Below are 27,030 nucleotides of genomic sequence, written 5' to 3'. Positions count from 1 at the left end.
AAATTAAAGAATAACCTGATACCCTAATACCCTGATACCCTAATACCCTGGGGGTAGCGTCAGTTAGAGACTCTGAAAATTTTTCATTTAAAGGATAGTGGAGCGCACTGAAAAGTGAAGCAAATTTCTGAGTAAAAGGTAAAGAAAGTATTCAGCAGCTTGTTTTTGGATGAGGTCGTAGAGTGATACACCTCTTGATTCGTACGTTCCCTGACTTCTCCAATCCTGTGAGTGCTTTAGAAGGAAAGGACCTATTTAGTCGACGGGAGAGGAAGCTCTTTTCGAATTTAATATTCTAGTAGGGGTTTTATGCGAATGAGCGCTTATTCCTGAGGAAACAAAGAAATGCAGCGACAAAGAAAATCTGTTGGTAAAAAAAGTCGATAATTTTTTAAAAAATTTTATACAACAAAAATTTTATACAACAGAATCTAACACTTTTTTTAACTTTATTTGAATCCTGGGTTTGCGTCAACCGGCTTTCCAACAACCCGGTCCATTTTTCTTGTTAATCAATTGACTCCTGTTTCTAATAATCAAAATTATTGACGGAAAGGTTAGAAAAATTCACACAGTTGGAATAAATTTGTGGTTTAATTTCAGAGCTTTATTTCTAATTAAAGAAAATGTATCGCTAATTAAGACCTCCCCTGCCAGTGTCTGCCATATGCCACTGATTGAGCTTACAGAGAACACAAAACTGACGAGACTCATAACTGGACTATCTTAGCACTTGTTTATTTATAAGAATTGATCGTCATTCTGATGGAGATTTCCGTACAGACTTGACCATCCTGGAGTAACTACTGAAACTCCTCTCCCTCTCACCGCTATCTTGAGGCTGGTATGAATACAAAATTACATGGTAAGGAAAGGTAAGGCAAGGCTTGAATAACAAGACAACTACTTTTGCTTTGAGAACTTACCAGTTTAAAGACCGACTGAGATATTGTTCTTACTACGGGAAAACATAAAATCTGTATCTTCGAGCTAACTTACTGCTATATTTTTTATATATATGGGATGACCCAATTACCGTTTTATTTGTAGTTTGCCTGTAATTAACGAACGAAATGCTTTGCTTATTTTCAACGCTGCATTTCCTAAAGTCATTTCAAAATGTTTCAGCAGAAAACAGAACTTCACTGCACACAAGTGACAGGCACAGGCTACAGAAACTGTTCACACCTTAGCTGAGTTGTTTCGTCGATGTTTCGTGCTACTCGAACAACACCTTTTCAAATAGGTTATGTTTCACTCAACACAAAAAAAAAACACCCAATGAAAAATCTATTACCCGTTTCGACTTACCTAAGGAAGCTACTTGCCTATAGACTTAAAATGCAAGAGGCAAAGTTGTAATGTGGCGATGGAAGTAGAATGAACAGTGTATCCTATTAATAGTGTGCTAATGACCGAAAGTCAAGTGAAATGCTGCACTGCATCTCTTGTGCTTCATTTCACCTCAGTTGTAAATATCTTCAAATAGATTTTTTACAATAACTGTCTAATTTCTCGCGTGCTGATTGGCTTATTTTTATCATGAATAAGAGTACAGACGGATAAAATGTTAATTTATGCAAACTTTCAAGTTCAACTTTCAGCTGTCAAACCGTCAACTTTTTCACCAATAAGATTTTATGGGCTTTTTTAAGTAGCCACTCAAAAAGCGAGAAAAGCTATTGACAATTATTGCATCATTTTGAATAAAATTCACTTATCTTTGTTTTCGGCAAGTTTACGGCGTCTTTCCCCCCATTTATTCCCGGCATTTGACCATTTTGGGGTCTCGTTATGGTAAAAAACAAACTGACGTCAGTTTTTTCTGCGTCTGTCCTCTTCTTGGTGATAAATTTCGTCGTAACATTGTCAAAGTTTACTACGGAACCACTCGCCTGCGGCTCGTTTTTACACAGCCACTTTGACAATGTTATGACGCAATTTATCAACAATAAGAGGACAGACGCATAAAAAACTGACGTCAATTTCTTAAATAACTTGGATCAGAAAGCCTGCGTTTTCTTCATATTATCGATTGTCTTTTACTAGTGATACAACATACCACACGGCGTGTAACATGTCGTTTTAGTGTTATTAGCATGGTGTTCCCGCGTTATTCTGATCTTTTTCGTTTTTCTCTTCATTCTTTGTTTGAACAGTTGAAGGTTGGACACGAACGACCGTCGAACTCTTCTCTCTGGTAAAAAAATAAAACAAAAGTATTCTCTAATGAGCTGTATGCCTGTGGGGGGTAAATATGAGAGTTCGTATGTTGCTCACATGCAAAACCTGTTATTTTTGAGAACTTGTTTACTCTCATAAGGACCGCTGGTATGTCATTGGTATCCATATAATAAAGCCGTTTATGAACTTGTCTTACTTTTCTTGTTACAGTTATGTAGAGGAGTAACGAGTATAAGTATGTCTTCTGAAATATGTCCTTAGAGTCCAGTTTCCGTGATAGTACCCCGGGGGGGGGGGGTATGCCTAGAAAAATTGGGTGGGGGTGTGCGGCCCGCTTCCCAAAACCCTTACCCTGTTTATGACCAAAATCTGCGATATTCCCTACCCTATTTATGACCTGACCAAAAATTCGAAACCCTATTTATGACCTGACCCTTAAATCAAAACCTGTTTCATACCTGCGTTATAATTAGTTCCTTAGTTCAGACCAATGTTAAATTGCCGTAAACATAATTTGAAAGGGTTTTTGTTGATTTTCTTTTCGATAATGATGAAAAAGTGGCTTCTTCTTAAAACATACCCATATCAAGGCTAGAGTGCAAAAACCATACCCCATTTATGACCAAAATGGCCAAAGTCAGCTAAAATCGATACCCTATTTATGACCATAACGGTTGAAAAACCATACCCTTTGGGGCCGCACATACCTATATAGCCATATAAGGGAGTACCCCCGGGGATAGTACAAAATACATACAACGCTGTTTGTATTACAAGTGCTCTACTTGAAGAGTTGTTTGTCTTGTTGTTTGTCTTTGTTTGTCTCCATACATTTTTTTTGGCTGATCAAATCTCATGTAGATCCTACGTTGGCAGCGTTTATCGTATGCGGTCCCTTGCAGTTTCTGGTTTCTCTACTTGAACATTTTTCGCGTTAACTTACGGTTGACCTGGCCAATTCTAAGTTCCTTCCAAATGTCACGACTACAATAAGCTGCTCACGTCTTAAAGAAAGTCATTCCAAAAACCAGGTCATGATTGGCAACGGTTATATCATGAACAGTTATTTATTACGATCAGTGACCCAACTATGACAAGTCGGGCACGCTTATAATGAATCATGACTGATCATAATGTGTTTGAACACATTTTGAGGCAGTGGTTGCATTTAAAACAGCGTTGACAACCGGTGACAATGTGTCTGTTGTAAGGAATTCAACACCGAAGGTACTTATGCTTATGCCATTGTACTTATGCAAGTCTTGTCAGTCAGTTGTTGTCTTGATCGAGCGAGAATGGATATCAGAATTGACGCCATGCAGTTACTACTAAACCTGAACTAAGCCTGTTGGTGTTGACAATTACTCACCTCATAAACGAATACTTCGTTCTTAAGGCAGCCATGACATTAGTTCCATGTTTTCTCCACCACATCTCGACCAGTACAAGAATAACAGAGAAACATCCTCCGGCTGCAAGGACTAAGTACACACCCAGCATGTTCTCCAACTGAATCCTCTTGCTGTCGCCCACAGCTGTGTAGATTCAAAAACAAATACCAATTTTACTTCTAAAAAAAGGTTCGCGGTAGCAAAACCCAGGCATATTGTGCCAATGTTTGTCCACGCCCCTCCTTCCTATCTCGTTTTTGTAATTGTTTGCTTCCTTCTAATTCCGTAGGTCGATATGTTTGCCACGTTATTGCTTTTTTGGTGTGAGGTACTCAATGAACTAAATCAGGTTTAACACTAGAGCCAATGGGAACAGTGCATTTTGCTTCTCCACTTCTCCAAGATCTTCAATATTTTCTCACCGAGTAGGAAAGGAATATTGGGTAAAGAGGGAAAATAAAATGAAACTTCCTGTCTCTGTAGAGTCAGTTGAAAAATATAATTCTGGATTCAGCACTTCATTAACTTGGCATTATTACGAGATTGACACAAGGCTCGGACATATTTGTTGCGGTTTGATGAAGAGCGAGTTAAAATTTTGCTGCTCGGAAAGCTACTGTACAATGATTTTAAGGCAAGTCACGTGATACGTTTTCGTCAAATCAATAAACGGCATTTAAGTTGCATGCGGGATATATCTTTTGTTATTTACCCTGCATCTCGATCACAAGGTTTGGATTTATTGCCATCGCTAGTGAATAGATATTTTATAAATGACCAAAGTGAACCAACAGATTGTTTTCTTGTAATATACTTAAACCAATATAGACCTGTTATGTCAAAAACACAAGCAAGATAAACTCGATTGATTTTCCCACGACAAATGGCGGATAGGTTAAGAGTATTTGAAAAGTCCCAGCCTTTCAATAACATTTTGATTTCTCTGATTCATAAAATAAATACAGAACAAATGTAGAATATGTCTTTAAATCTATCTACGAAAAAAATGAAAACTGACCCCGACGTGACTCGAACACGCAGCCTTCTGATCTGGAGTCAGACGCGCTACCATTGCGCCACGGAGTCAACTGATAAGTAAAAAATTCTTTGTTCTTTTCTTTTTTCTGTATTCTTGGACATAACCCTGGGTCCACCAAATATTTTTGTACCTTTTAAGCAGTGTTAAAGGGTTAACCCATTGAAACTAATGGACTGGTAGCTTTTACGGCTAACGGTTAATTAATTGAGGTGGCTTACTACGGTAGCGCGCGCTACCATTGCCTGCCAAACGTCAGTATTAATCGTGCCTGCAAAAATGACGCAAGTAACCCTAAGAAGAAACGAAAACCACTTCAGCACTTGAAAGGCGTTAAATCACTTCGGTATACGTAGCAATAGTTTCAAACTCCGTTCAAACATGTGTTTAAGCCTAGGGCCAAAAAAATATGACAAAAATGGTCGATAAACAACCGATAAAAGAGCTCTATTCTGCTCTTGCTTTCTCGCAAGCGACACATGGCGTCACATGAGCGCGCGCTTAAATAAAGAGCATGCGTAATTCAATTCTCGTCCAAGGTTGTAAAAGCTAGTCTTTGATTGAGGATTGCTCGAAAACCTACCGTACAACCCATGCTGAAATTTTCACATGTTATTTGTAGGGGTATATCGCGTTTAGTGCCAAACTTTTAAAAAAAATCTGTAAGACCGATTTTGAGCTATTTTTGATCTCACATTTTCTTAGCTTGCGGAAAATCTGTCTTACAGAATTTTATTTTACTTTGCATGAATGTTAAATCAGAACCAACTCCTTATTCCTGAGATTTTGAGGTTGGGTCATATGGATAGACTTTGAGAAAAACGTGATTTAACCTGCTATTGCTCAGTCTCTCCTAGGTACTAGGTCGTTCCGTTTGGCCATTTCTGAACGTTTAATTGTTCAAGTTTCACATAGAATGGTAAAAGACTTAAGCAAACAGTAAATAGAGAAAGGAAAAACATCTTGGAACATTTTTCAAAAGAGTTAGAAGTTGGCTGTTATAATCCATCAAAACTGTAGTAAGCCACCTTAATTTATTTTTCGTTACGGTGAACCGGAATCTTAAAAATTAATAACCATTGTTTTAGCGAGTTCACAAATAATTTTCATTGTTTAAAAAATTAAAAAAATAAACTCTGGGTTAAACCCATTGAGACCCTCTTAAAGGAGTGCAAGAAATCGACAGATTAATTAATGGCGCATAAACCAGACTGACACAGACCTGCTCCACTCTTTTCCTTGGGACACTGACTCTTGTATTCCCACCATTTTCTCCACAAGCTGTCCAGGACACTTGTTTCCTGCAGTTTCAATATAGCCATAGAGATATTTCTGATGTAGGGAGAGTGTTTGGGCATAGCGATACCATAACTACCAGCTCCTAGAATACCATTCACTGCATGGAGATAAACAACAAAACAATCGTACATTTAATTTACAAAAACTGATATGAAAACTCGGTTGACGCTTTGCAATCCTTATTTTTCTGTAATAAAATTGCTTATTATCCAAATGCAGCGAATACCGTCCAAATAACAGTACAAATATACAGCGATATTGTACTGTTATTTGTACAGTAGAAAACCTGTTTGCCAAACAGGTCGGCGCGTGCACGCAAAACTGTCACACTCTCCCTCTTTCATTGATAAATTTATTGACTACAGCAATTGGATAATAAATCTCTTATTAGATGTTTTGGTGTGTAGTATCGCTTAATATTTTTACTCGTTGTTTGTATTTTGACTCGCCCTACGGACTCGTCAAAATACGGCGCAACTCGTAAAAATATACAGCGAAACTACAAACCAAAACATCTATCCATGCCGAGGCGGAGAGTGAATATCTTTGCTCTGAACTCAAATTTGAATAAAGCATTTTTTCTGGAAAAAAATCATTTGAACCTTAGTGTGACCATTTAGTCGCGTTAAGGAAGCAAAACATATTTTTGCTCTTGCCAAATACACTCAAACACTTACTTAATCGACGGCCAGTTGAAGAAAACTGGACTGCACGAAGATTCTATTATATATATTTCGACTAAGCGTGTGAAAAAAATAAATCAAACCCCAAAAAAGAAATATTGACCCCGACGTGACTCGAACACGCAGCCTTCTGATCTGGAGTCAGACGCGCTACCATTGCGCCACGGAGTCAACGTTATTTTTGTTGTGTTGGTTGTCATACCTTAATCATGCCATCATGGTTTGTGTGCGTTTTGCATTTTTGGGTTAAAATGTTTGAATTCGGGTAAAAAGTGTTTTCTTACCAGTTCTTAAATCGCACGGTTTTTGCATAATGACGTATTCGGTTGATGGTTTCTCTGCCATAAACACAGCATTTTCAACTTTCCTTGTGATCTCATATCCCTCGCCGGTAGAGTTCACGAATGTGCTGGCGGCGTTCATACGTTCCCAGAGTTTTCTGTATGTGTGATACTCGGCCACTCGAAAGAACTCGTGAATAGCACTATCGCGCATGACATAAAATGGATAATCGCCTTCCACGACGTCTTCCAATGTGTTGATTTGTCTTTCGCTGTTGCGTACAGTGAAGAAAGCAGCTAAATTGGCGGTGTAGGTTGAGATCCAAATCAGTATACAAAACCAAAAGCAACCAGCGAGGACACGACCTGCAAATAAGGTTTAAGAATTTTCACCTCAAATCCTGCTAAGTCAACATGCAGAAGAACAAGCGCGAGAGTTGTGTCATGATGTCGCTGAACTTTACACTGTGTTCACCAGAGCTTCCAGGTTGCTAAGCTTCCAAAGTCTATCTACAACTTGACGAACCACTAAAGCGTTTACCGATTGTCGTCAAGCCGAAACGCGTGGCAAGTCATGCAGGTTTAAGAGTTCTCTTTCTGACTTTACACAGTAGTATCACGAAACTTTGAAAAGCAACCATTTACTTACATATGAAGTCTCTGAATTACAATATTTTGTTCCTTAACTTTTTCTTCAAAATATTACAGCAGTAAATTTACTTTGAAAGTCTTGTTAAATATCTGTTATCTTTTTGTTTAATCTCTCTGCTGCGTTTTAAAGAAAGGAAATAACCGACCTGACAGTGATTTGGGCGTGTGATCTGCGCCTTGTTGTAACATGGAAGCGAGACAAAACCATAAACTATTGAAGAAGTCAAACTCTTCCCCAGTCTCTCTGTAATGCATATGGCTCGATCGGTGACCATAAGGGCTGAATAAATTTACCAGGTACATTAAGACTGTCACAAAAAGAAGACAGGCAAGTGTTACAAGCCAGACTGTTGTGGAGTATGGTAGCATGAAGGTTGTTAGATCGTGGTCATTAGTGTCCAATTTCTTGCTGATTAAACTCATCGTAAACTGCATGAAAGGTTTGCTGAACTCAAGCACCTGCAGTCGCTCAGAGTTGATGGTCAGCGGAGAGGTAGACAAGTCCATAAACTCGCACAAAAAGAGGCCAAAATCCAGCCATATTGACCAAACAAGCTTGGTCAATAAAGGACAAAAAGCCAAATACAAGCAGGAAGAGTGAAAGCATTCCTTTCTGCCTTCATGACAGTCAAAGAGGCCTTCATTTTCATTTATACCTGGATTTTCTGTGCCCGCCAACAGTCATACTACAGTCAAGATGTACTGGGATCTCGACTGGTCATATGAAAATAATAAAAACGTAACCTTTCCATTTACATGCTGTTCTGTTGCCATTCTTCCCTATTGAACAGGCAAGTAAAGTGTTACCAGGGCAAGTATGTCATCTGGCATACCTGCCTGGCTGATGACTTGGAGAAAAAACCAATATGGTATTCATATGGCATTGCATGCTTAGTGCTCTTTGCCATTGTGCTAGTGTGTTCCAGCGTGGCATTCCCTGGAATGGTCATTTTAGTCTATTCATCGACATCTTTCTGCCCCGCCCCCCCCCCCCCCTCCCCTCCCTGTCTCCAGTGTTAACTCAGTGTGACAGGTGCCTGGAAGACTGCTTGGGGGCTCATGGCTGGGTTGCAGGGATTGCCAGCCATGGGAGCGTTATACTGTCTAGGGCCCGGCTGGTCACAGTGGAGGCCCGTGGATATCCCATGCACCCATGTTCCATACAACACGATGCACTTGTTATTTGATAATTACTTTTAAGAGGAAGCGCTTGATGAGTGATTGAGTTATTTATAGTTAAAGTTCCAAGTCTTCAACTAAAAAATGGAAAGTAAGTAAACATAAGTAAAGGTGTCATGTAGTTAATGGTCACACCATAATTAATGTGGCAAACCATTGAAACATACAGTTTTCTTAAGCAAGCAAGGTTGATGCTGCTAAAGTTAATTTAATTAATATATTTAAAGATTTTCTGAAACTTAAATCAACTGATGAAATATTTCAGTAGTAATACAAATGTTATGATGTGCATTATACTTTTACAATGTAATACATCCACGAGAAGTGTAGTCTGTGAACCCAAAGAACATGTATGTTTAGATCAACTATAGCAAGGCATCAATCCTCTGTGATCCTGCAGTATTGTAATGCCAAGCTGAGGCTTGGAACATTGGAACACACTAGAGATCCTGAAGAATTTTGGTTAACAAGAGATTCAAAAAATGTACTTCACAGCTATCTGAATGACAAAGAGTTGTGACAACAAGTAATTCAAACCACAAGACAAGAAAAAAGAACATTGAAAATGGGTTACATGTATGTCTCACAAGAACAGTTTCTGAGTGAATTTAATTCACTTAGAATCTACCAAACTATTTGTCTTTCATGCCATAAAAACAGAAACTATACCTTGCCAATACACGGAAAATATTACAATGTAAACCAGCCATGAAGCATTCTGACTGTTGGAAGATGTTCTATTCTTGGCCCTCTCAGCTATCTTGGTTGTGTAGCTAGTGTACAAATATACATGTAACTTCATGTACTCTAAGCGAGTATTGTATGTTCACTTTACAGGTCACAGCGCTCTTATTGGGACCCTTATTGCACCCCTGATGTTACTTGGAGGTCCATTAGTCCTGAGGGCTGCTGCTGTAACAGGTGGTGTCGTTGGGGCCTTATCACTGACTGCTGCCTGTGCACCTGATGGCAAATTTCTGACCTGGGGTGGTCCCTTGGCTATTGGACTTGGTGGTGTTTGCATGGCATGCTTGGGTAGGCTAATAATAACAGAGATAACAGTATCCACTGCCAAATGTTAGCACTGAGAGCTGCTGCATCAAGAGTACTGCATTTTATACAGTGTACATGACTTGTCTTGCTGACTGAAGTGGAATGTGTATCAAGTGACAAGTGCTTTTTATTTATTTATTACAATTTAATGGCAATTAAAATCTAAGTCTAGAGGCATACACAAACAAGCAAAGCCATAAGGATAATCTGTAAAAGAGTGGAACACTCCATGCGAGACAGATCACCATGTAGCTAATCTAAATAAGTAATCATGTAATAACAATCAAGAAAAAAAAATTAAATCAAATATTCATTCCTCACTTAAAAACCTCTTCATTCCCGACTTAAAAACTGCACAACTAGGACATAACCTAATATCTAAGGGTATCGAATTCCACATCTCAACAATTCTATTAAAATAAGTGTTTTTAAAAGTAGTCGTTCTAGCAAAATTTGTCTTCAAGGAGTAGTCATCAAAATGTCTAAACCTATGTGCATCATCTTGAGAATAAACGTTCAGAAACGGAGATACATCCACATTCAAGTATCCATTTAAAGCCTTATACAAAAATGTGACATCAAAAAGATAGCGCCTCTTTTCAAGCGAAAGCAGATTAAGACATTTCAGGCACTCGTCATAGGTAAAATTCCGTTTTCCGAGAATAAATTTTGTTCCCCTCCGCTGTATGCGCTCAAGCTTGTCAATGTTTCTTGCGGTGTGTGGCGACCACACAACTGATCCATATTCCACTTGCGATCTCACCAATGTGCAATACAGCACCTTCAAGGTTTCGATGTCCTTCCCCTACTGCTGTTCGGCGGGCATTATTCACTTGTTTTTCGTCGTTTTTTGTCCAATTGCCGGTTTGCAACGCCCCATAGTGAAGTTAAAAATCGTCGGTACCGCGTCTTTCTTGAATGCAAGTTGACGGAGCTTGAAAGAGGATCCCAACAAACTCCTTACCATAAGATTTTGTTCGAAGCTGTCTTCGGTAAAATGTTCTACACAAACGCGCGAATGTTTCGAGGGCGTAAAGCATTCTCTTTTCATTTTCATAAGCCATTCTCTTTTAAGGTTTGGGTTCTGGGTGAACTTGAAAATGCTAACTGATTGTCTTTGGATTTTGAGTGGTTTTCCTCTGAAATTCACTGTAAACTTGAAATTAAAACAGTTTCAAATTTCCCGCAAACAGTGACGTCACAAGTTTTCCGACAATTTTCCCGACCGCTCTACGATTACGAAGGATAAAAAACAGTGATTTTAACATTCCAGTATCTCCGCAATGCTTTTTCCAATTCGTTTGAAACTTCTGAATATGTTTATTTTTGACCTAATGAACACATTGGACTCGAATGAAATAAATGTCTAAATTTTGGTTCATTTGTACCATTGACAATCATTTTCTTGTTTTGTTGGTGAGCTGTGTAGAACTGAGCAAGGTTTTGGCAGTAAACAGGTTAACAGTCTGTTGTGTTTGATTTCCAGGTAGCCTATTCCTCCCTGCCACCTCAGTGGTGGGTGCAGGCCTGCAGTCCATTGCTACATATGGTGGGTTGGTAATCTTTGGAGGTTTTATGTTGTATGACACACAGAAGATCATCAGGAGTGCTGAGACATACCCTGTGCATGCTGACAGGCCTTATGACCCTATCAATGCGTAAGTAGACACCTTTTCATTCCAGTGCCAGTCCAGACACTCACTTATTGACGGTCGGTGTCCCCGGGGGGGACACCCGCATGAAAAGGAAGGGGTTCCTCGTCGTACCTTTTAGGGGTTAAAAAGGCAGTTTTGATACCTATTAGGATGTTCATCCTCAAAAGGTCCACAGCAGGAGCTTTTGCGGTAAATATGACAGTAGATAATGTGTTGTTTTACAATTGGCATGTCTTCAGTGGTAGATCCAGACCTTGAGCTGAGGGTAGTAGGGGGGGGGGCGTTTTTTTGTTTTTTGTTTGTTTGTTTGTTTGTTTGTTTGTTTGTTTGTTTGTTTCTTTTTTGCTTTCCCTGCCGGCTTTTCTTCCTTCTGCGATTTTTTTTTTTACCCAAAAAGACCCCTCCCCAAAATCCGTCACTGGTCTTAGGGGTAAAAAAATATAAGCCACGCCCACAAAACAGGATCTCGGTGCCTCTTAAGGGTTCTGTTCAAAATTTCCGACGAATCCCCCCATCCTTTTTATATGGGAGTCCCCCTCCCCTCCCCCCCTCCCCCCGGGATGATACACGCTGGGTTCGTCAAGATGTTTTATTTCATCTTTTGAGCTCAAAGTTCATGGGTCTGCGAACGTAGAAAAAGTATATTTATCAAACAAACAACATCTTTAAGAATCGCAACTAGCAGAAGGCTCCAGATTTCGCGCGGGCAATTTGTTTTGGAGGTTTATGTACGGAGTTGCTTGTTGGACTAAGCGAAAGATAGACTACTCGTAGTCTCCACGATTTCTTAGCTTAAAACCCGGTGCGGTCCATCCAGTGTCAATCAAAGTGTACTAGCGCATTTCCGCAGCAGTCTGGTTGTTTTAGAACAGTTTTCACTCGAGTGTCGAAAGTAATTTGCTTTGATTTGCATTGCCCTGCTGTGGTTCAGTTTCATCCAATCAGGAATAATATTAAAACCGATCGTGACTGGCTCTTCTGGCGCTTCGTGTCAGCCTCATGTTTTTCCTTCGAGTTTCGATTGGTTGACTGGATTGCCTGTGTAATTTTGGTTGTTCAAAGTGGTTACTGTGGTTTCGGTTTTACGATACTCAACTGAAAACCGCTTTAGTTCAGATTGAAGCAAAGTTTGGTACTGAAAACCAGAAATCAAGACCAAGAGAAAGTTGAAAAAAATTGTGTTTTTCTGCAGGTCGATTGGAATATACATGGACACGATCAACATCTTCATCAGAATTTTGACCATCATGGCGTCCTCCAACACGCGCCGAAGGAAGTAGCCTAGACCAGCTGATAAACTGATATTGACTGGCAAAAGAGAAGATAAACTGTATAACATTTGTATTACAGTCTGTGATAAGGGAATTAGCCGTCACATTTTTCCGAGTACATAACTTAGCTTTCATTTCTCGGAAGGCCGCTTATTGCTATGTCTTTGCTTTGCTAGTAAGGATGGCGCTGCCAAAGTGCATTTTGTTGTTGGAAGCAATGTGATGTGATTAATAAAATTCATTTATTTGATGTCATGTCTTACATGTAGCTTACATGTAGCTTACATGTAGCTTACATGTAGCTTACATGTAGCTTACATGTAGCTTCCTTGGATGTACCAGTGGCCAGATTAAAAATGTAAGAGGCCTCGTATTATTAATCAGCAAGACTGTATATCTCAAGTGGACTGTGGATTGATTCACTCTCAGATGAGCCGTGAACATAGTGCAGTTAACCTCGTAAACTGCCTCTAATAAAAACAATTACAACCGTCTTATGCTGCTGCTTAGCTCTGTTTTTTAAGTTATGATAAGAAGAACTGTGTACAATAACTCTTTGTCACATTTGTGTGAATAAAAATAAAAGAGAATTTGAACTCATGGGTCGCTTATGACATACAAACGAGGCAAAATTCGGTGTTGACCCTTTCGACTCATTTTTATACCTTTTTAAATACAAAAGAATACCTAATGGAGACAAAAGGAGAGAAGTAACATTATTTAGCTTGTTGATCATCTCGACCCTCCGATATATTATTACTTTAATTCGTCAAACGCTGTTTAAGATAAACTAAAGGTGTTGCTACCTCGGCAAACAGACCCAACAATTCCAATTCTTTTTGCGTGGTTATTTTTCTCTCAGTGAACGTAACAATATAACAAAAAAAAACGACTTTGGCAACGCTGATAGAGAGTTTGGCTGATGTTTTCTAGGGGTCGGGCAAGCAGCTCTTGTAAGGTCTCATGAATGGCTTGATATACTTAGAGAGGACAATACGGTGAACAACAATAAACAATGTTCTTAGCAAAAACAGTAACAGCTGCTAACAAGCAAACGAATCTCGAGCTCTCAAGAGCTGCTACACTTCGGGGTTTTTTTACGCCTTTTAATCGCTGTCAAAGTCCAAATAGTCAAAATAGATAACAGCAAAACAATAGAGCTAACCCCGACGTGATTCGAACACGCAGCCTTCTGATCTGGAGTCAGACGCGCTACCATTGCACCACGGAGTCAAGTCTCTTTTGGTGACATACCATTTTAAATTTAAATTGTAGGAGTATTTCAATCTGATTTATGGTAGGGATGGTGCGATTGATCATAAAATGAATGTAAGTCTAATGCGGCAAAAGTGAAACAAGTGTCTGAGAAAAGAAAGTAAAGATTTTTTTAGGCAAAAGTGATGCCATCGCCCCTGGAAAGTGCTTGTATGAGTAAGTCATTAGGTTCGTCTATTGGAGATGTTTCAAAAGGGTTTTCCCTTACAAGTAATTTCCCTGGAGCAAGTGAGGGCCTGGAGGGTACTCTATAGAATGCACAATATGGGGAGACTCCGCTCAAAAAGCGTGCCGTTTTCAATCTTGTGACAAATGAAAACGTAAGGATATAGGTAAAGAAAAAGGTAGCGAATAAGTGGCAGTTGTCCCTACCCTTTTCCTTACCTATATCCTTACGTTTTCGCTTTTTGAGCGGAGTCTCCCCATATAGTGCATTATATGGAGTACCCTCCAGGCCCTCATTTGCTCCAGAGAAATTCCTTGCCAAGCTTCTATGGCCCATCGTTCCAGGTGCCGTATAGGCCACTGGCTGCTCACTCAGACTAATACGGAAGCTAAATAAATTCCCCACCCTGGTTCCGACCTCTAAGAACATTAAACATCCGGTGGAAAGACAACAGGTTTCAACACAGCGGCATTTTTCATTTCTTTTAAGAACTTGGTTATTTTCCCCCCTTTCAGGACTCTTTCAGGGCTGCTTTTAAGTTTTTGTCAATGCAAATGCTTACCAAAATAATAGGAAAAAAAAGCTGACCCCGATGTGACTCGAACACGCAGCCTTCTGATCTGGAGTCAGATGCGCTACCATTGCGCCACGGAGTCGACATATAACAGAAATGGGGTAATTTAGGGCCTTTGAGACTCTCGCAGTTGTTTATTTATTTTGTACAAATATCGCACTTATTTGGATCAATTTGATTTTTTTTCTTTTTTTTTTTGAGACGTTTTTCAAGGTGACCTCACAACAGGCTAATTTGCCTTGGGAGACTGAAATTTAGCCATAAATGTTAAACGCTGCCAAAACACAGTTTTTTATTCCAACAAGCTGAATGTTTTACAAGCAAAAGATTCAACTTTCTTCGATATTTTAAAGGTTTAGCAGTTATATTCTGTCCAACTTTGACGAAGTCGTGAATTTTTTAAAATACCTCCAGCCAAACCGCGCAATGTGCGCAGCGGGACATTCCTATAGTTAAATGCTATTTTCTCAAATGTCTAGGATCGAGTCTATGGCAACTCAAAAGTGCTAACATCAATGTAAAATCCTCTAGAATAAAATCTGTGGATACTCTCCACTGTGCGCCGTACAGAGCTCCACGAATTTGCCAAATATTCGCCATTATGAGAGTCAACAAGTTCTCAAAAATAACAGGTTTTACATGTGAGCAATTTACGAACTCTCATATCTACCCCCTGAAGATTTACTTTTCAAGCTACACTACTTTAATCACGTTAATTCAATTACACATTAAATCTTTCCCCCTGTTCATTCGTCCTTATATTGTCCCTATTCAACAGACGTTCTAACGTTCTCTTTACGAAATATTAGGGTTAAGGAGAGCCTAATACCCTAATACCCTTATACCCTAATACCCCAATAACCTGATACCCTAATGCCCTAATACCCTTATACCCAAGTACCTTGATACCCTAATACCCTAATACCCTAATACCCTAATACCCTAATACCCTAATACCCTAATACCCTAATACCCTAATACCCTAATACCCTAATACCCTAATACCCTAATACCCTAATAGCGGAGCTCCGGCGGCCCGAAGGGCCGCCAAGCGGAGCCCCATACTCATATGGGAAAGAAAAGGAAACCCATGAGTTGATTTTCTCATGGTTACCATGGCTAGCGGTATTGCTCGTGGGCGCGTACGCACGACGACGACGACGACGACGGCGACGGCGGAGTTGCCCAACATGGCGGCCATACTCCAAATAATAGGTTGACAGAGACATGCAGCCTTGGTTTACCGTGCGCTTCCTTGACATTGGACATCCATGTTATGATCAATTGACACCTGTCAATACAAGGTATCCGCTGACCAGTATCACGTGACCATATCGCGGGCTCAGGTTTACAGCTCCTCGAGGTCACGTGTTTTCTTGAAGTTGACCGCTGACCAAGCGCTGGTTATCGATTGGATCGCGGGCTCATATTGGGTTAGCTTGTTGGAAACAGGGCAGGATTGCTCGGAAGCCAGTTTATGCTAACCCAGGATTAAAAGTTAATCGAATTATAACTTTTTCTTCTATACAAATGTGTTTTGCTGTTTTGTTTTGCGTATATGGTAATTATTAAAACTCAAAACAGAAGGCCAAACAATACACAGAAACCTCACCGCAAAGTTACAAAACTCAAATCAAAATTCTACCTTTTTCTGGGTTAGCTTAATCGAGCTTTGAACAACCCGGCCCAGGAGCTACGCTTTTAGGCTGGCCTAAATCTATATATTACCCTTATTCCCTAATATCCCAATACCCTGATACCTAATGCCCTAATACCCTTATACCCTAGTACCTTGATACCCTAATACCCTTACTCCCTAATATCCCAATACCCTGGTACCCTAAAACCCTAAAACCCTGATACCCTGATACCCTAATACCCTGATACTCTGATGCCCTAATACCCTAATACCCTAATACCCTAATACCTTAGTATAGGTAATCATACGGTTTCGAGTTCAATTTGGAATTAATTTGCACGAGTGAGTTTTTCAAAAAGCTGAAATTGCACCAGCCGCTTCGGCGAGTGCAATTTCAGCTTTTTGAAAAACTCACAAGTGCAAATTAATTCCAAATTGAACGAGAAAAACCGTATGATTCCTTATTAATAATATAAACATGAAAAAATTCGCGTGGTGAAAGTGCCGGAAGATCTTTCTTGAAGCCATTTTTTCTCATTCGAGAAAACTTTTTTCATCATCATTTTATGTGATATCATTGGCATTGAAAATTTCCTTTTGTCTCTCAACCAATCATAACTCAGAATTACGATGTGTAATTTGCACTGGTGTTACACCTTTTGCACCGGTGTTACACTTTTTGCACTGGTGTTACACTTGAACTGCACTGCTCTCAGCCAATCAGAATCGAGTAAATTTTTCATATATATTATTAATACCCTAATACCCTAATACTTTAATATCTTAATACCCTAATACCAAAATATCCTAACATCCTGATAATCTAATACCCCAATACCCTGATACCCTGATACCCTAATACCCTAATATCCTAATACTCTAACATCCTAACACCCTAACACCCCAATACCCTAGTACCTTAATACCCTAATACCCTGATACCCTAATACCCTAATACCCTAATACCCCAATACCCAATACCCTAACCTTGCATACATCTGACGCGGCTGAAATTTGAAATTAAGGTGATTCCTTATTGCATTGCGCATCCCTACTGCGCACGATTTTGGCGTCATTAGCGCGGGCAGATGAGCGCGTGCACGCACAAAACGGAACAGGTTCCCTCAAACTAAGCTCGATAGCGAAATAAATGCTCCTTTTCTCTTAAACGAGCGCGGTGACCCCCATTGCTTATTTCATAATTTCAATGAGAACAATATCCTCAATAACTGAGAAAAAAATTAGCAGAAATCTATGGCTACTTTTTTGGCAAATGAAATAAATACTACGGAAACATAACGGGCCCAACAGCGCATGTCATAAATATGTTTCCTTAATGAACAAAAAAATGCAGGGTATTTGGAGACATTTTTTTCTGGGACGTAGATGAATAAACAATCAAGGAAAGTCAAACTCTGTATGATATAACACGCTGCATTGAAAAATAATCGAGCTTATTTGTTGCGCACGGAGATCACCAAAAGTCACCTAAATAACCGTATTTGTCAGCATTGTGGCGTGAAAACAAGTACGGTGACCCCCTCTTTTTAATACGTCTTTAATATCTCCTTGTCCTGTAACAACCGCATACCAAGTTTCATCGGAAATCTATGGCGGGTTCTTTTACTAGGGAATCACCTTAAACAATCAGTATAAGCAGGCGCGAAATCTCTACTGTCGTAGATTCAAAGTATAATAACAGGAAAAGCATTGAAGTCGTGCAACTTTTCTTTACCGGAGACGGCATCAAATGTTCACGAAAAAGAATTTATAATTCCAAAAACCATATCTTACTGTAAAGAGTGAAAATTGGGAAACATTTTGTGTCTCCAAGTTTCTAATTTGGCGCCAACGGCCGGTAACTCGAGTGTCGCCAGGTAGGATGATAGTTGTGTTATCCTGAACAAAATATGTAGTTCCTCATTAAGTTAAAACTAGAATTCTCAAGTTAACCATTATATAAGGCTAAATTAATCTTTTCGTCTGGCCTAAAACCTGTTGCCTTTTCAGCATAAGAGAACGCAAGTTCCCTGAGTAACTTATTCCATCTGGTTCCGACCTCTAAAAACATCGAGCATACAGTGGGGAAAGACAGAAGTTTTCAACAAAACAGCATATTCCATCTATTTTGACGAGTAGTTTAGTTTTTCGCCTTTCAGTACTGCTTTTACGTTTATCCCAATGTAAATGGTTACCACAATAATAGCAAAAAATGAAAGCTGACCCCGACGTGATTCGAACACGCAGCCTTCTGCTCTGGAGTCAGACGCGCTACCATTGCGCCACGGAGTCAAGTCTCTTTTGGTGACATACCATTTTAAATTTAAATTGTAGGAGTGTTTCAATCTGATTTATGGTAGGGATGGTGCGATTGATCATAAAATGAATGTAAGTCTAATGCGGTAAAAGTGAAACAAGTGTCTGAGAAAAGAAAGTAAAATTTTTTTTAGGCAAAAGTGATGCCATCGCCCCTGGAAAGTGCTTGTATGAGGAAGTTATTAGGTTCGTCTGTTGGAGATGTTTCAAAAGGGTTTTCCCTTACAAGTAATTCCCCTGGAGCAAGTGAGGGCCTGGAGGGTACTCCATAGAATGCACAATACGGGGAGACTCCGCTCAAAAAGCGTGCCGTTTTCAATCTTGTGACAAATGAAAACTTAAGGATATAGGTAAAGAAAAAGGTAGCGAATAAGTGGCAGTTGTCCCTACCCTTTTCTTTACCTATATGTCCTTACGTTTTCGCTTTTTGAGCGGAGTCTCCCCATATAGTGCATTATATGGAGTACCCTCCAGGCCCTCATTTGCTCCAGAGAAATTCCTTGCCAAGCTTCTTTCGCCCATCGTTCCAGGTGCCTTATAGGCCACTGGCTGCTCACTCAGACTAATACGGAAGCTAAATAAATTCCCCACCCTGGTTCCGACCTCTAAGAACATTAAACATCCGGTGGAAAGACAACAGGTTTCAACACAGCGGCATTTTCCATTTCTTTTAAGAACTTGGTTATTTTCCCCCCTTTCAGGACTCAGGGCTGCTTTTACGTTTTTGTCAATGCAAATGCTTACCAAAATAATAGGAAAAAAAAGCTGACCCCGACGTGACTCGAACACGCAGCCTTCTGATCTGGAGTCAGATGCGCTACCATTGCGCCACGGAGTCGACATATAACAGAAACGGGGTGATTCAGGGCGTTTGAGACTCGCGCATTTTCTATGTATTTTGTACAAATATCGCACTTATTTGGATCAATTTGATTTTTTTTTCTGTTTTTTTTTTTTGAGACGTTTTTCAAGGTGACCTCACAACAGGCTAATTTGCCTTGGGAGACTCTGAAATTATGCTATAAATGTTGGACGCTGCCAAAACACAGTTTCTTATTCCAACAAGCTGAATGTTTTACACGCAAGATATTCAACTTTCTTCGATATTTTAAAGGTTTAGCAGTTATATTCTGTCCAACTTTGACGAAGTCGTGAATTTTTTAAAATACCTCCAGCCAAACCGCGCAATGTGCGCAACGGGACATTCCTATAGTTAAAAGCTATTTTCTCAAATGTCTAGGATCGAGTCTATGGCAACTCAAAAGTGCTAACATCAATGTAATATCCTCTAGAATAAAATCTGTGGGTACTCTTCACTGTGCGCCGTACAGAGCTCCACGAATTTGCCAAATATTCGCCATTATGAGAGTCAACAAGTTCTCAAAAATAACAGGTTTTACATGTGAGCAATTTACGAACTCTCATATCTACCCCTGATGATTTACTTTTCAAGCTACACTGCTTTAATCACGTTAATCCAATTACACATTAAATCTTTCCCCCTGTTCACTCGTCCTTATATTATCCCTATTCCAGTGACGTTCTAACGTTCTCTTTACGAAATATTAGGCTCAAGGAGAGCCTAATACCCTAATACACTGATACCCTTATACCCTAATACCCTAATACCCTGATACCCTGATACCCTAATACCCCAATAACCTGATACCCTAATACCCTAACACCCTAATACCCTAATACCCTGATACCCTAATACCCTGGTACCCTAATACCATGATACCATATTACCCTAATACCCTAACACCCTAATACCCTAATACCCTGATACCCTAATACCCTGATACCCTAATACCCTGGTACCCTAATACCATGATACTATAATACCCTAATACCCTGATACCCTAATACCCTAATACCCTGATACCCTAACACCCTAATACCCTAATACCCTAATACCCTAACACCCTAATACCCCAATACCCAATACCCCAACCCTGCTACATCTCACGCAGCTTGAATTTGAATTAAGGTGATTCCTTAGTATTGCATTGCGCATCTCTACTGCGCACGATTTTCGCGTCATTAGCGCGGGCAGATGAGCGCGTGCACGTACAAAACGTAACAGATTTCCCTCAAACTAAGCTCGATAGCGAAATAAATGCTCCTTTTCTCTTAAACGAGCGCGGTGACCCCCACTTTTTATTTCATAATTTCATCGAGATCAATATCCTCAATAACTGAGAAAAAAATTAGCAGAAATCTATGGCTACTTTTTTGGCAAATGAAATAAATACTACGGAGGGAGACATAACGGGCCCAACAGCGCATGTCATAAATATGTTTCCTTAATGAACAAAAAAATGCAGCGCATTTGAGGACATTTTTTTCTGTAATGTAGATGAATAAACAATCAAAGAAAGTCAAACTCTGTGTGATATAACATGCTGCATTGAAAAATAATCGAGCTTATTTGTTGCGCACGGAGATTACCAAAAGTCACCTAAATAACCGTATTTGTCAGCATTGTGGCGTGAAAACAAGCACGGTGACCCCCTCTTTTCACTACGTTTTTAATATCTCCTTGTCCTGTAACAACAGCATACCAAGTTTCATCGGAAATCTATGGCGGGTTCTTTTACTAGGGAACCACCTTAAACAATCAGTATTAAGCAGGCGGGAAACCTCTACTGTCGTAGATTCAAGGTGTGATAACAGGAAGAGCATTGAAGTAGTGCAACTTTTTTTTTTACCGGAGACGGCATCAAATGTTCACAATTCCAAAATTTACAATAACTCGAGTATCGCCAGGTAGGATGATAGTTGTGTTATCCTGAACAAAATATGTAGTTCCTCGTTAAGTTAAAACTAGAATTCTCAAGTTAACCATTATATAAGGCTAAATTAATCTTTTCGTCTGGCCTAAAACCTGTTGCCTTTTCAGCATAAGAGAACGCAAGTTCCCTGAGTAACTTATTCCATCTGGTTCCGACCTCTAAAAAAATTGAGCATACAGTGGGGAAAGACAGAAGCTTTCAACACAACAGCATTTTCAATCTATTTTGACGAGTAGTTTATTTTTACGCCTTTCAGTTCTGCTTTTACGTTTATCTCAGTGCAAATGGTTACCACAATAATAGCAAAAAATGAAAGCTGACCCCGACGTGATTCGAACACGCAGCCTTCTGATCTGGAGTCAGACGCGCTACCATTGCGCCACGGAGTCAAGTCTATTTTAGACATATACGATTTTAAATTTAAATTGTAGGAGTGTTTCAATCTGATTTATGGTAGGGATGGTGCGATAGATCATAAAATGAATGTAAGTCTAATGCGGCAAAAGTGAAACAAGTGTCTGAGAAAAGAAAGTAAAGATTTTTTTAGGCAAAAGATGCCACCGCCCCTGGAAATGGCTTGTATGAGTAAGTCATTAGGTTCGTCTGTTGAAGATGTTTCAAAAAAGTTTTCCCTTGCAAGGAATTCCCCTGGAGCAAGTGAGGGCCTGGAGGGTACTCTATAGAATCCACAATATGGGGAGACTCCGCTCAAAAAGCGTGCCGTTTTCAATCTTGTGACAAATGAAAACGTAAGGATAACGTTTTTGTCACTCCAAATGCTTACCAAAATAATAGGAGAAAAAAGCTGACCCCGACGTGACTCGAACACGCAGCCTTCTGATCTGGAGTCAGATGCGCTACCATTGCGCCGCGGAGTCGACATATGACAGTAACGGGTGATTTAGGGCGTTTGAGACTCTCACAGTTTTTATTTATTTTGAACAAATATCGTACTTGTTTGGATCAATTTGATTTTTTTTTTCTTTTTTTGCGGTGACCTCACAACAGGCTAATTTGCCTTGGGAGACTCTGAAATCTAGCTATAAATGTTGGACGCTGCTAAAACACATTGTTTTATTCCAAGAAGCTGAATGTTTTACGCGCAATAGATTCAACTTTCTTCGATATTTTAAAGGCTTAGCAATTATATTCTGTCCAACTTTGACGAAGTCGTGAATTTTTTAAAATACCTTCAGCCAAACCCCGCAATGTGCGCAGCTGGACATTCCTATAGTTAAATGCTATTTTCTCAAATGTAGGACCTGATCTAGGATCGAGTCTATGGCAACTCAAAAGTCCTACCATCAATGTAAATAAATCTGTGGGTATTCTTCACTGTGCAGCGTACAGAGCTCCACGAATTTCCCAAATATTTGCCATTATGAGAGTAAACAGGTTCTCAAAAATAACAGGTTTTACATGTGAGCAACATACGAACTCTCATATAAACCCCTGAAGATTTACTTTTCATGCTACACCGCTTTAATCACGTTAATTCAGTTACACATTAAATCTTTCCCACTGTTCACTAGTCCTTATCTTGTCCCTATTCCACAGACGTTCTAACGTTCTCTTTACGAAATATTAGGGTCAAGGAGAGCCTAATACCCTAATACCCTGATACCCTAATAACCCAATAACCTGGGGGACTGCATTGACCTAATTCAATGCAGTCAAAATGCGTACGTAAAGGGCAGGTCAATTTTCGACGCTATTGACGATATTTTGGAATACACCAAACATACGAAAAAATCAGGCATTATTTTTGCTATTGACTTTGAAAAAGCGTTTGACTCTTTGGGTCATACTTATCTTTTAAAAGTTCTCAATGCATTCAACTTTTGGGTCATCTTTTATTCAATGGATCCGTACTTTGTATTCAAATATATCAAGTTGTATTATTACCAATGGTTTTACATCAGATTATTTTACAGTTGGTCGAGGTGTGCGGCAAGGAGACCCACTCTCACCTCTTCTTTTCATATTAGGATTAGAAATTCTGGCATGCAGTATTCAAAAAAATGACAAGATTCAGGGTATTCAAATTAGCAATTTCGAGATTAAAGTGACACTTTTTGCAGATGATTTGACCCGTTTTCTCTGTAACAGATCCTCGTGTGATTGTTTACGAGAGTGCCTTAGTAAACTCTCGGAATGTTCTGGTCTCAAAGTAAATGAGGAGAAGACTGAATTTTTTAGTATAGGCACAAGGAATCCAGAGTTTGAGACGTTCCCTCATGAATTTAAAACTTCTATTAAAATTCTTGGTGTGCATTTTGATTATAAAAATGTAAGGAAAAAGAAAGCCAACTTCGATTATGTCCTGAAATCCATCAAAAAGGTATTGAATATGTTGAAGTGGAGGGGCCTGACGCTCATTGGTAGAATTCAAATAGTGAAATCATTCGCCATACCCAAAATTATGTCCAAGGCATCTTTAATTCCAGTGTCCAGTGAACTCATTAAAGAAGTTAATAAAGAACTTTATTCGTTTATCTGGAAGGGCAAGGACAGGGTCAAACGTTCAGTTTTAATAAATGATATTGAAGATGGCGGTTTAAAAATGCTGGATCTTGAATCTATGACCTCTGCTCAAACAGTCATGTGTGTAAAGAAATACGTTGAAAATTATGAAAGTCCCTGGAAGTATGTTTTGGATTTTTATCTCAAGAAAGTGGGTGGGAAATGTGTGTTTCAATGCAATTTTGATAATCGGACATTATCCATTACTCTTCCTGTCTTCCACAGAGAGTGTTTGCAAGCCTGGTCTTCTATAACAAATTACGACTCGTCATCGTATGAAGGGTTAATGAATCAAATTATCTGGAACAACAAGTATATTTTAAGCGGGGGTAAATCCATTTTTTAGTCGGTTATCTATAATCTAGGAATTCTTAAGGTTGGCGATCTGGTTTCTAAGGAGGGCGTTTTTCTCAAAAGTGACAAAATTCTGAATTCCTCTTTTTCCCCTTGTTACTCCTTTGCCCTAATAGGTGTTTTTGATGCTATCTCAAAGGAATGGCGTTCTATAATTAAACAAACCCATATTGTGCTCCCTCTCCTATGGATCAAACTTGTTTTGAATTAATAATTGCGGATTAAACGATCGACCACGCTAATGTTACATCTAAGTTGGTGTACAAGGAATTTCGCTCTTTGACGCAAACTCCTGCTACTGCGAGAGCTAAAATTTTGAGTAAATACCCTGATCTTACCATTGACTGGAAAAAGTTGTATTCTTTAGCTTTTGAAACTACGTTAGACACCAAACTAAGAGAATTCCAATATAAAATTTTAAACCTGATTATTTTCACTAATAAAAAACTTCACCAGTTCAAAATGGTAGAATCCCCTTTATGTGCCTTTTGCAATGCAGAGGGGGAATCCCTGGAGCATTTATTGTATTTTTGTGAGTCATCGAGTTTCTTTTGGAAAGAACTGTTATCTTGGATTGCAGTGGATGCCAATATTGTACTTAATGCTTCACTGTTAGATATTCTTTTTGGGAAATTTGACCTTGAGAAAGATTTTCGTTTAGTGAATCATATTCTTTTGCTTGCTAAATATTTTATTTATAAGTGCAAGCTTTCTTAAGTTTTCCCATCACTTTTAGTCTTCAAAGCTAAGTTAAAAGCAACCTATGAATTAGAACTTATATATTAGAATTTTACTAAATCATTACAAAAAGTGGGATAACTTTCTGGCTTGGCTGTCTTGATGCCTTACATATTTATGTACACGTAACTTTTTTTTCTTTGTTTTTGAGGCGTTTTTATTTGTACTTCAGTCATAGTAGTCACACCGATACACAACAACAACACCAAAAATCAAGTTTTGTATCTTGAATGTTGTTATCTTGACCCTAGGTACCTAATTTTTACTTTAACGCAGTGCAGTAAATGAATGTTTAATATGTAGCTTTTTATTTTTTTTTTCCTGTTTTTTTTTTTTTTTTTGGGGGGGGGGGGTTTAAGTGCAATGTAGTTTTTGTAGTTTTTTTTTTTTTTCGTTTTCTTTACTGTATTGTTTTTTTTTATATTTGTACTGTATTGTAATTACGTCTTTTTAATGACAAAAACCAAATAAAAATATATTAAAAAAAGTTAAAAAATAACCTGATACCCTAATACCCTAACACTCTAATACCCTGATACCCTGGGGGTAGCGTCAGTTAGGAAAGTGGAGGGCACTGAAAAGTGAAGCAAATTTCTGAGTAAAAGGTAAAGAAAGTATTCAGCAGCTTGTTTTTGGATGAGGTCGTAGAGTGATACACCTCTTGATTCGTACGTTCCCTGACTTCTCTAATCCTGTGAGTGCTTTAGAAGGAAAGGACCTATTTAGTCGACAGGAGAGGAAGCTCTTTTCGAATTTAATATTCTAGTGGGGGTTTTATGCGAATGAGCGCTTATTCCTGAGGAAACAAAGAAATGCAGTGACAAAGAAAATCTGTTGGTAAAAAAAGTCGATAATTTTTTAAAAAATTTTATACAACAAAAATTTTATACAACAAAATCTAATACTTTATTTGAATCCTGGGTTTGCGTCAACCGGCTTTCCAACAACCCGGCCCATTTTTCTTGTTAATCAATTGACTCCTGTTTCTAATAATCAAAATTATTGACGGAAAGGTTAGAAAAATTCACACAGTTGGAATAAATTTGTGGTTTAATTTCAGAACTTTATTTCTAATTAAAGAAAATGTATCACTAATTAAGACCTCCCCTGCCAGTGTCTGCCATATGCCACTGATTGAGCTTACAGAGAACACAAAACTGACGAGACTCATAACTGAAGTATCTTAGCACTTGTTTATTTATAAGAATTGATCGTCATTCTGATGGAGATTTCCGTACAGACTTGACCATCCTGGAGTAACTACTGAAACTCCCCTCCCTCTCACCACTATCTTGAGGCTGGTATGAATACAAAATTACATGGTAAGGAAAGGTAAGGCAAGGCTTGAATAACAAGACAACTACTTTTGCTTTGAGAACTTACCAGTTTAAAGACCGACTGAGATATTGTTATTACCACGGGAAAACATAAAATCTGTATCTTCAAGCTAACTTACTGATATATTTTTTATATATATGGGATGACCCAATTACCGTTTTATTTGTAGTTTGCCTGTAATTAACGAGCGAAATGCTTTGCTTATTTTCAACGCTGCATTTCCTAAAGTCATTTCAAAATGTTTCAGCAGAAAACAGAACTTCACTGCACACAAGTGACAGGCACAGGCTACAGAAACTGTTCACACCTTAGCTGAGTTGTTTCGTCGATGTTTCGTGCTACTCGAACAACACCTTTTCAAATAGGTTATGTTTCACTCAACACAAAAAAAAAAACACCCAATGAAAAATCTATTACACGTTTCGACTTACCTAAGGAAGCTACTTGCCTATAGACTTAAAATGCAAGAGGCAAAGTTGTAATGTGGCGATGGAAGTAGAATGAACAGTGTATCCTATTAATAGTGTGCTAATGACCGAAAGTCAAGTGAAATGCTGCACTGCATCTCTTGTGCTTCATTTCACCTCAGTTGTAAATATCTTCAAATAGATTTTTTACAATAACTGTCT

At 38.9% G+C, this 27,030-nt stretch overlaps 2 protein-coding genes and 8 non-coding genes across 10 annotated transcripts; 1 reads left to right on the top strand and 9 right to left on the bottom strand.

Moving 5' to 3' along the window:
- Positions 1-3,492: 3,492 nt before the first annotated feature.
- On the bottom strand, positions 3,493-8,519 carry LOC145495068 (glutamate receptor 2-like). The gene is made up of 4 exons (XM_081474642.1): positions 7,672-8,519; positions 6,878-7,240; positions 5,834-6,007; positions 3,493-3,719 (listed from the first exon to the last, which is right to left on the bottom strand). The coding sequence occupies exons 1-4, from the start codon at positions 8,030-8,032 to the stop codon at positions 3,550-3,552; spliced, it is 1,068 nt and encodes a 355-aa protein (XP_081330768.1). The 5' UTR covers positions 8,033-8,519; the 3' UTR covers positions 3,493-3,549.
- Positions 4,590-4,661, bottom strand: Trnaw-cca (transfer RNA tryptophan (anticodon CCA)). The gene has a single exon. It is a non-coding gene; the product is annotated as a tRNA-Trp (tRNA).
- On the bottom strand, positions 6,693-6,764 carry Trnaw-cca (transfer RNA tryptophan (anticodon CCA)). Its single transcript has one exon. It is a non-coding gene; the product is annotated as a tRNA-Trp (tRNA).
- A 483-nt stretch (positions 8,520-9,002) lies between the features above and the next one.
- Positions 9,003-12,976, top strand: LOC145494957 (growth hormone-inducible transmembrane protein-like). The gene is made up of 3 exons (XM_081474530.1): positions 9,003-9,739; positions 11,244-11,415; positions 12,605-12,976. The coding sequence occupies exons 1-3, from the start codon at positions 9,505-9,507 to the stop codon at positions 12,690-12,692; spliced, it is 495 nt and encodes a 164-aa protein (XP_081330656.1). The 5' UTR covers positions 9,003-9,504; the 3' UTR covers positions 12,693-12,976.
- An 868-nt stretch (positions 12,977-13,844) lies between these two features.
- On the bottom strand, positions 13,845-13,916 carry Trnaw-cca (transfer RNA tryptophan (anticodon CCA)). Its single transcript has one exon. It is a non-coding gene; the product is annotated as a tRNA-Trp (tRNA).
- A 792-nt stretch (positions 13,917-14,708) lies between these two features.
- Trnaw-cca (transfer RNA tryptophan (anticodon CCA)) lies at positions 14,709-14,780 on the bottom strand. The gene has a single exon. It is a non-coding gene; the product is annotated as a tRNA-Trp (tRNA).
- A 3,777-nt stretch (positions 14,781-18,557) lies between these two features.
- On the bottom strand, positions 18,558-18,629 carry Trnaw-cca (transfer RNA tryptophan (anticodon CCA)). Its single transcript has one exon. It is a non-coding gene; the product is annotated as a tRNA-Trp (tRNA).
- A 790-nt stretch (positions 18,630-19,419) lies between these two features.
- Positions 19,420-19,491, bottom strand: Trnaw-cca (transfer RNA tryptophan (anticodon CCA)). Its single transcript has one exon. It is a non-coding gene; the product is annotated as a tRNA-Trp (tRNA).
- Positions 19,492-21,765: 2,274 nt separating this feature from the next.
- Positions 21,766-21,837, bottom strand: Trnaw-cca (transfer RNA tryptophan (anticodon CCA)). Its single transcript has one exon. It is a non-coding gene; the product is annotated as a tRNA-Trp (tRNA).
- Positions 21,838-22,254: 417 nt separating this feature from the next.
- On the bottom strand, positions 22,255-22,326 carry Trnaw-cca (transfer RNA tryptophan (anticodon CCA)). The gene has a single exon. It is a non-coding gene; the product is annotated as a tRNA-Trp (tRNA).
- Between the last annotated feature and the right edge of the window lie 4,704 nt (positions 22,327-27,030).

This window comes from Orbicella franksi, chromosome 8 (genome assembly GCF_964199315.1).
Source record: "Orbicella franksi chromosome 8, jaOrbFran1.1, whole genome shotgun sequence".
Lineage (NCBI taxonomy): Eukaryota > Metazoa > Cnidaria > Anthozoa > Scleractinia > Merulinidae > Orbicella > Orbicella franksi.
Note: the sequence above shows the minus strand (reverse complement) of the source record. Positions and strands in the feature narration are given on the sequence as shown.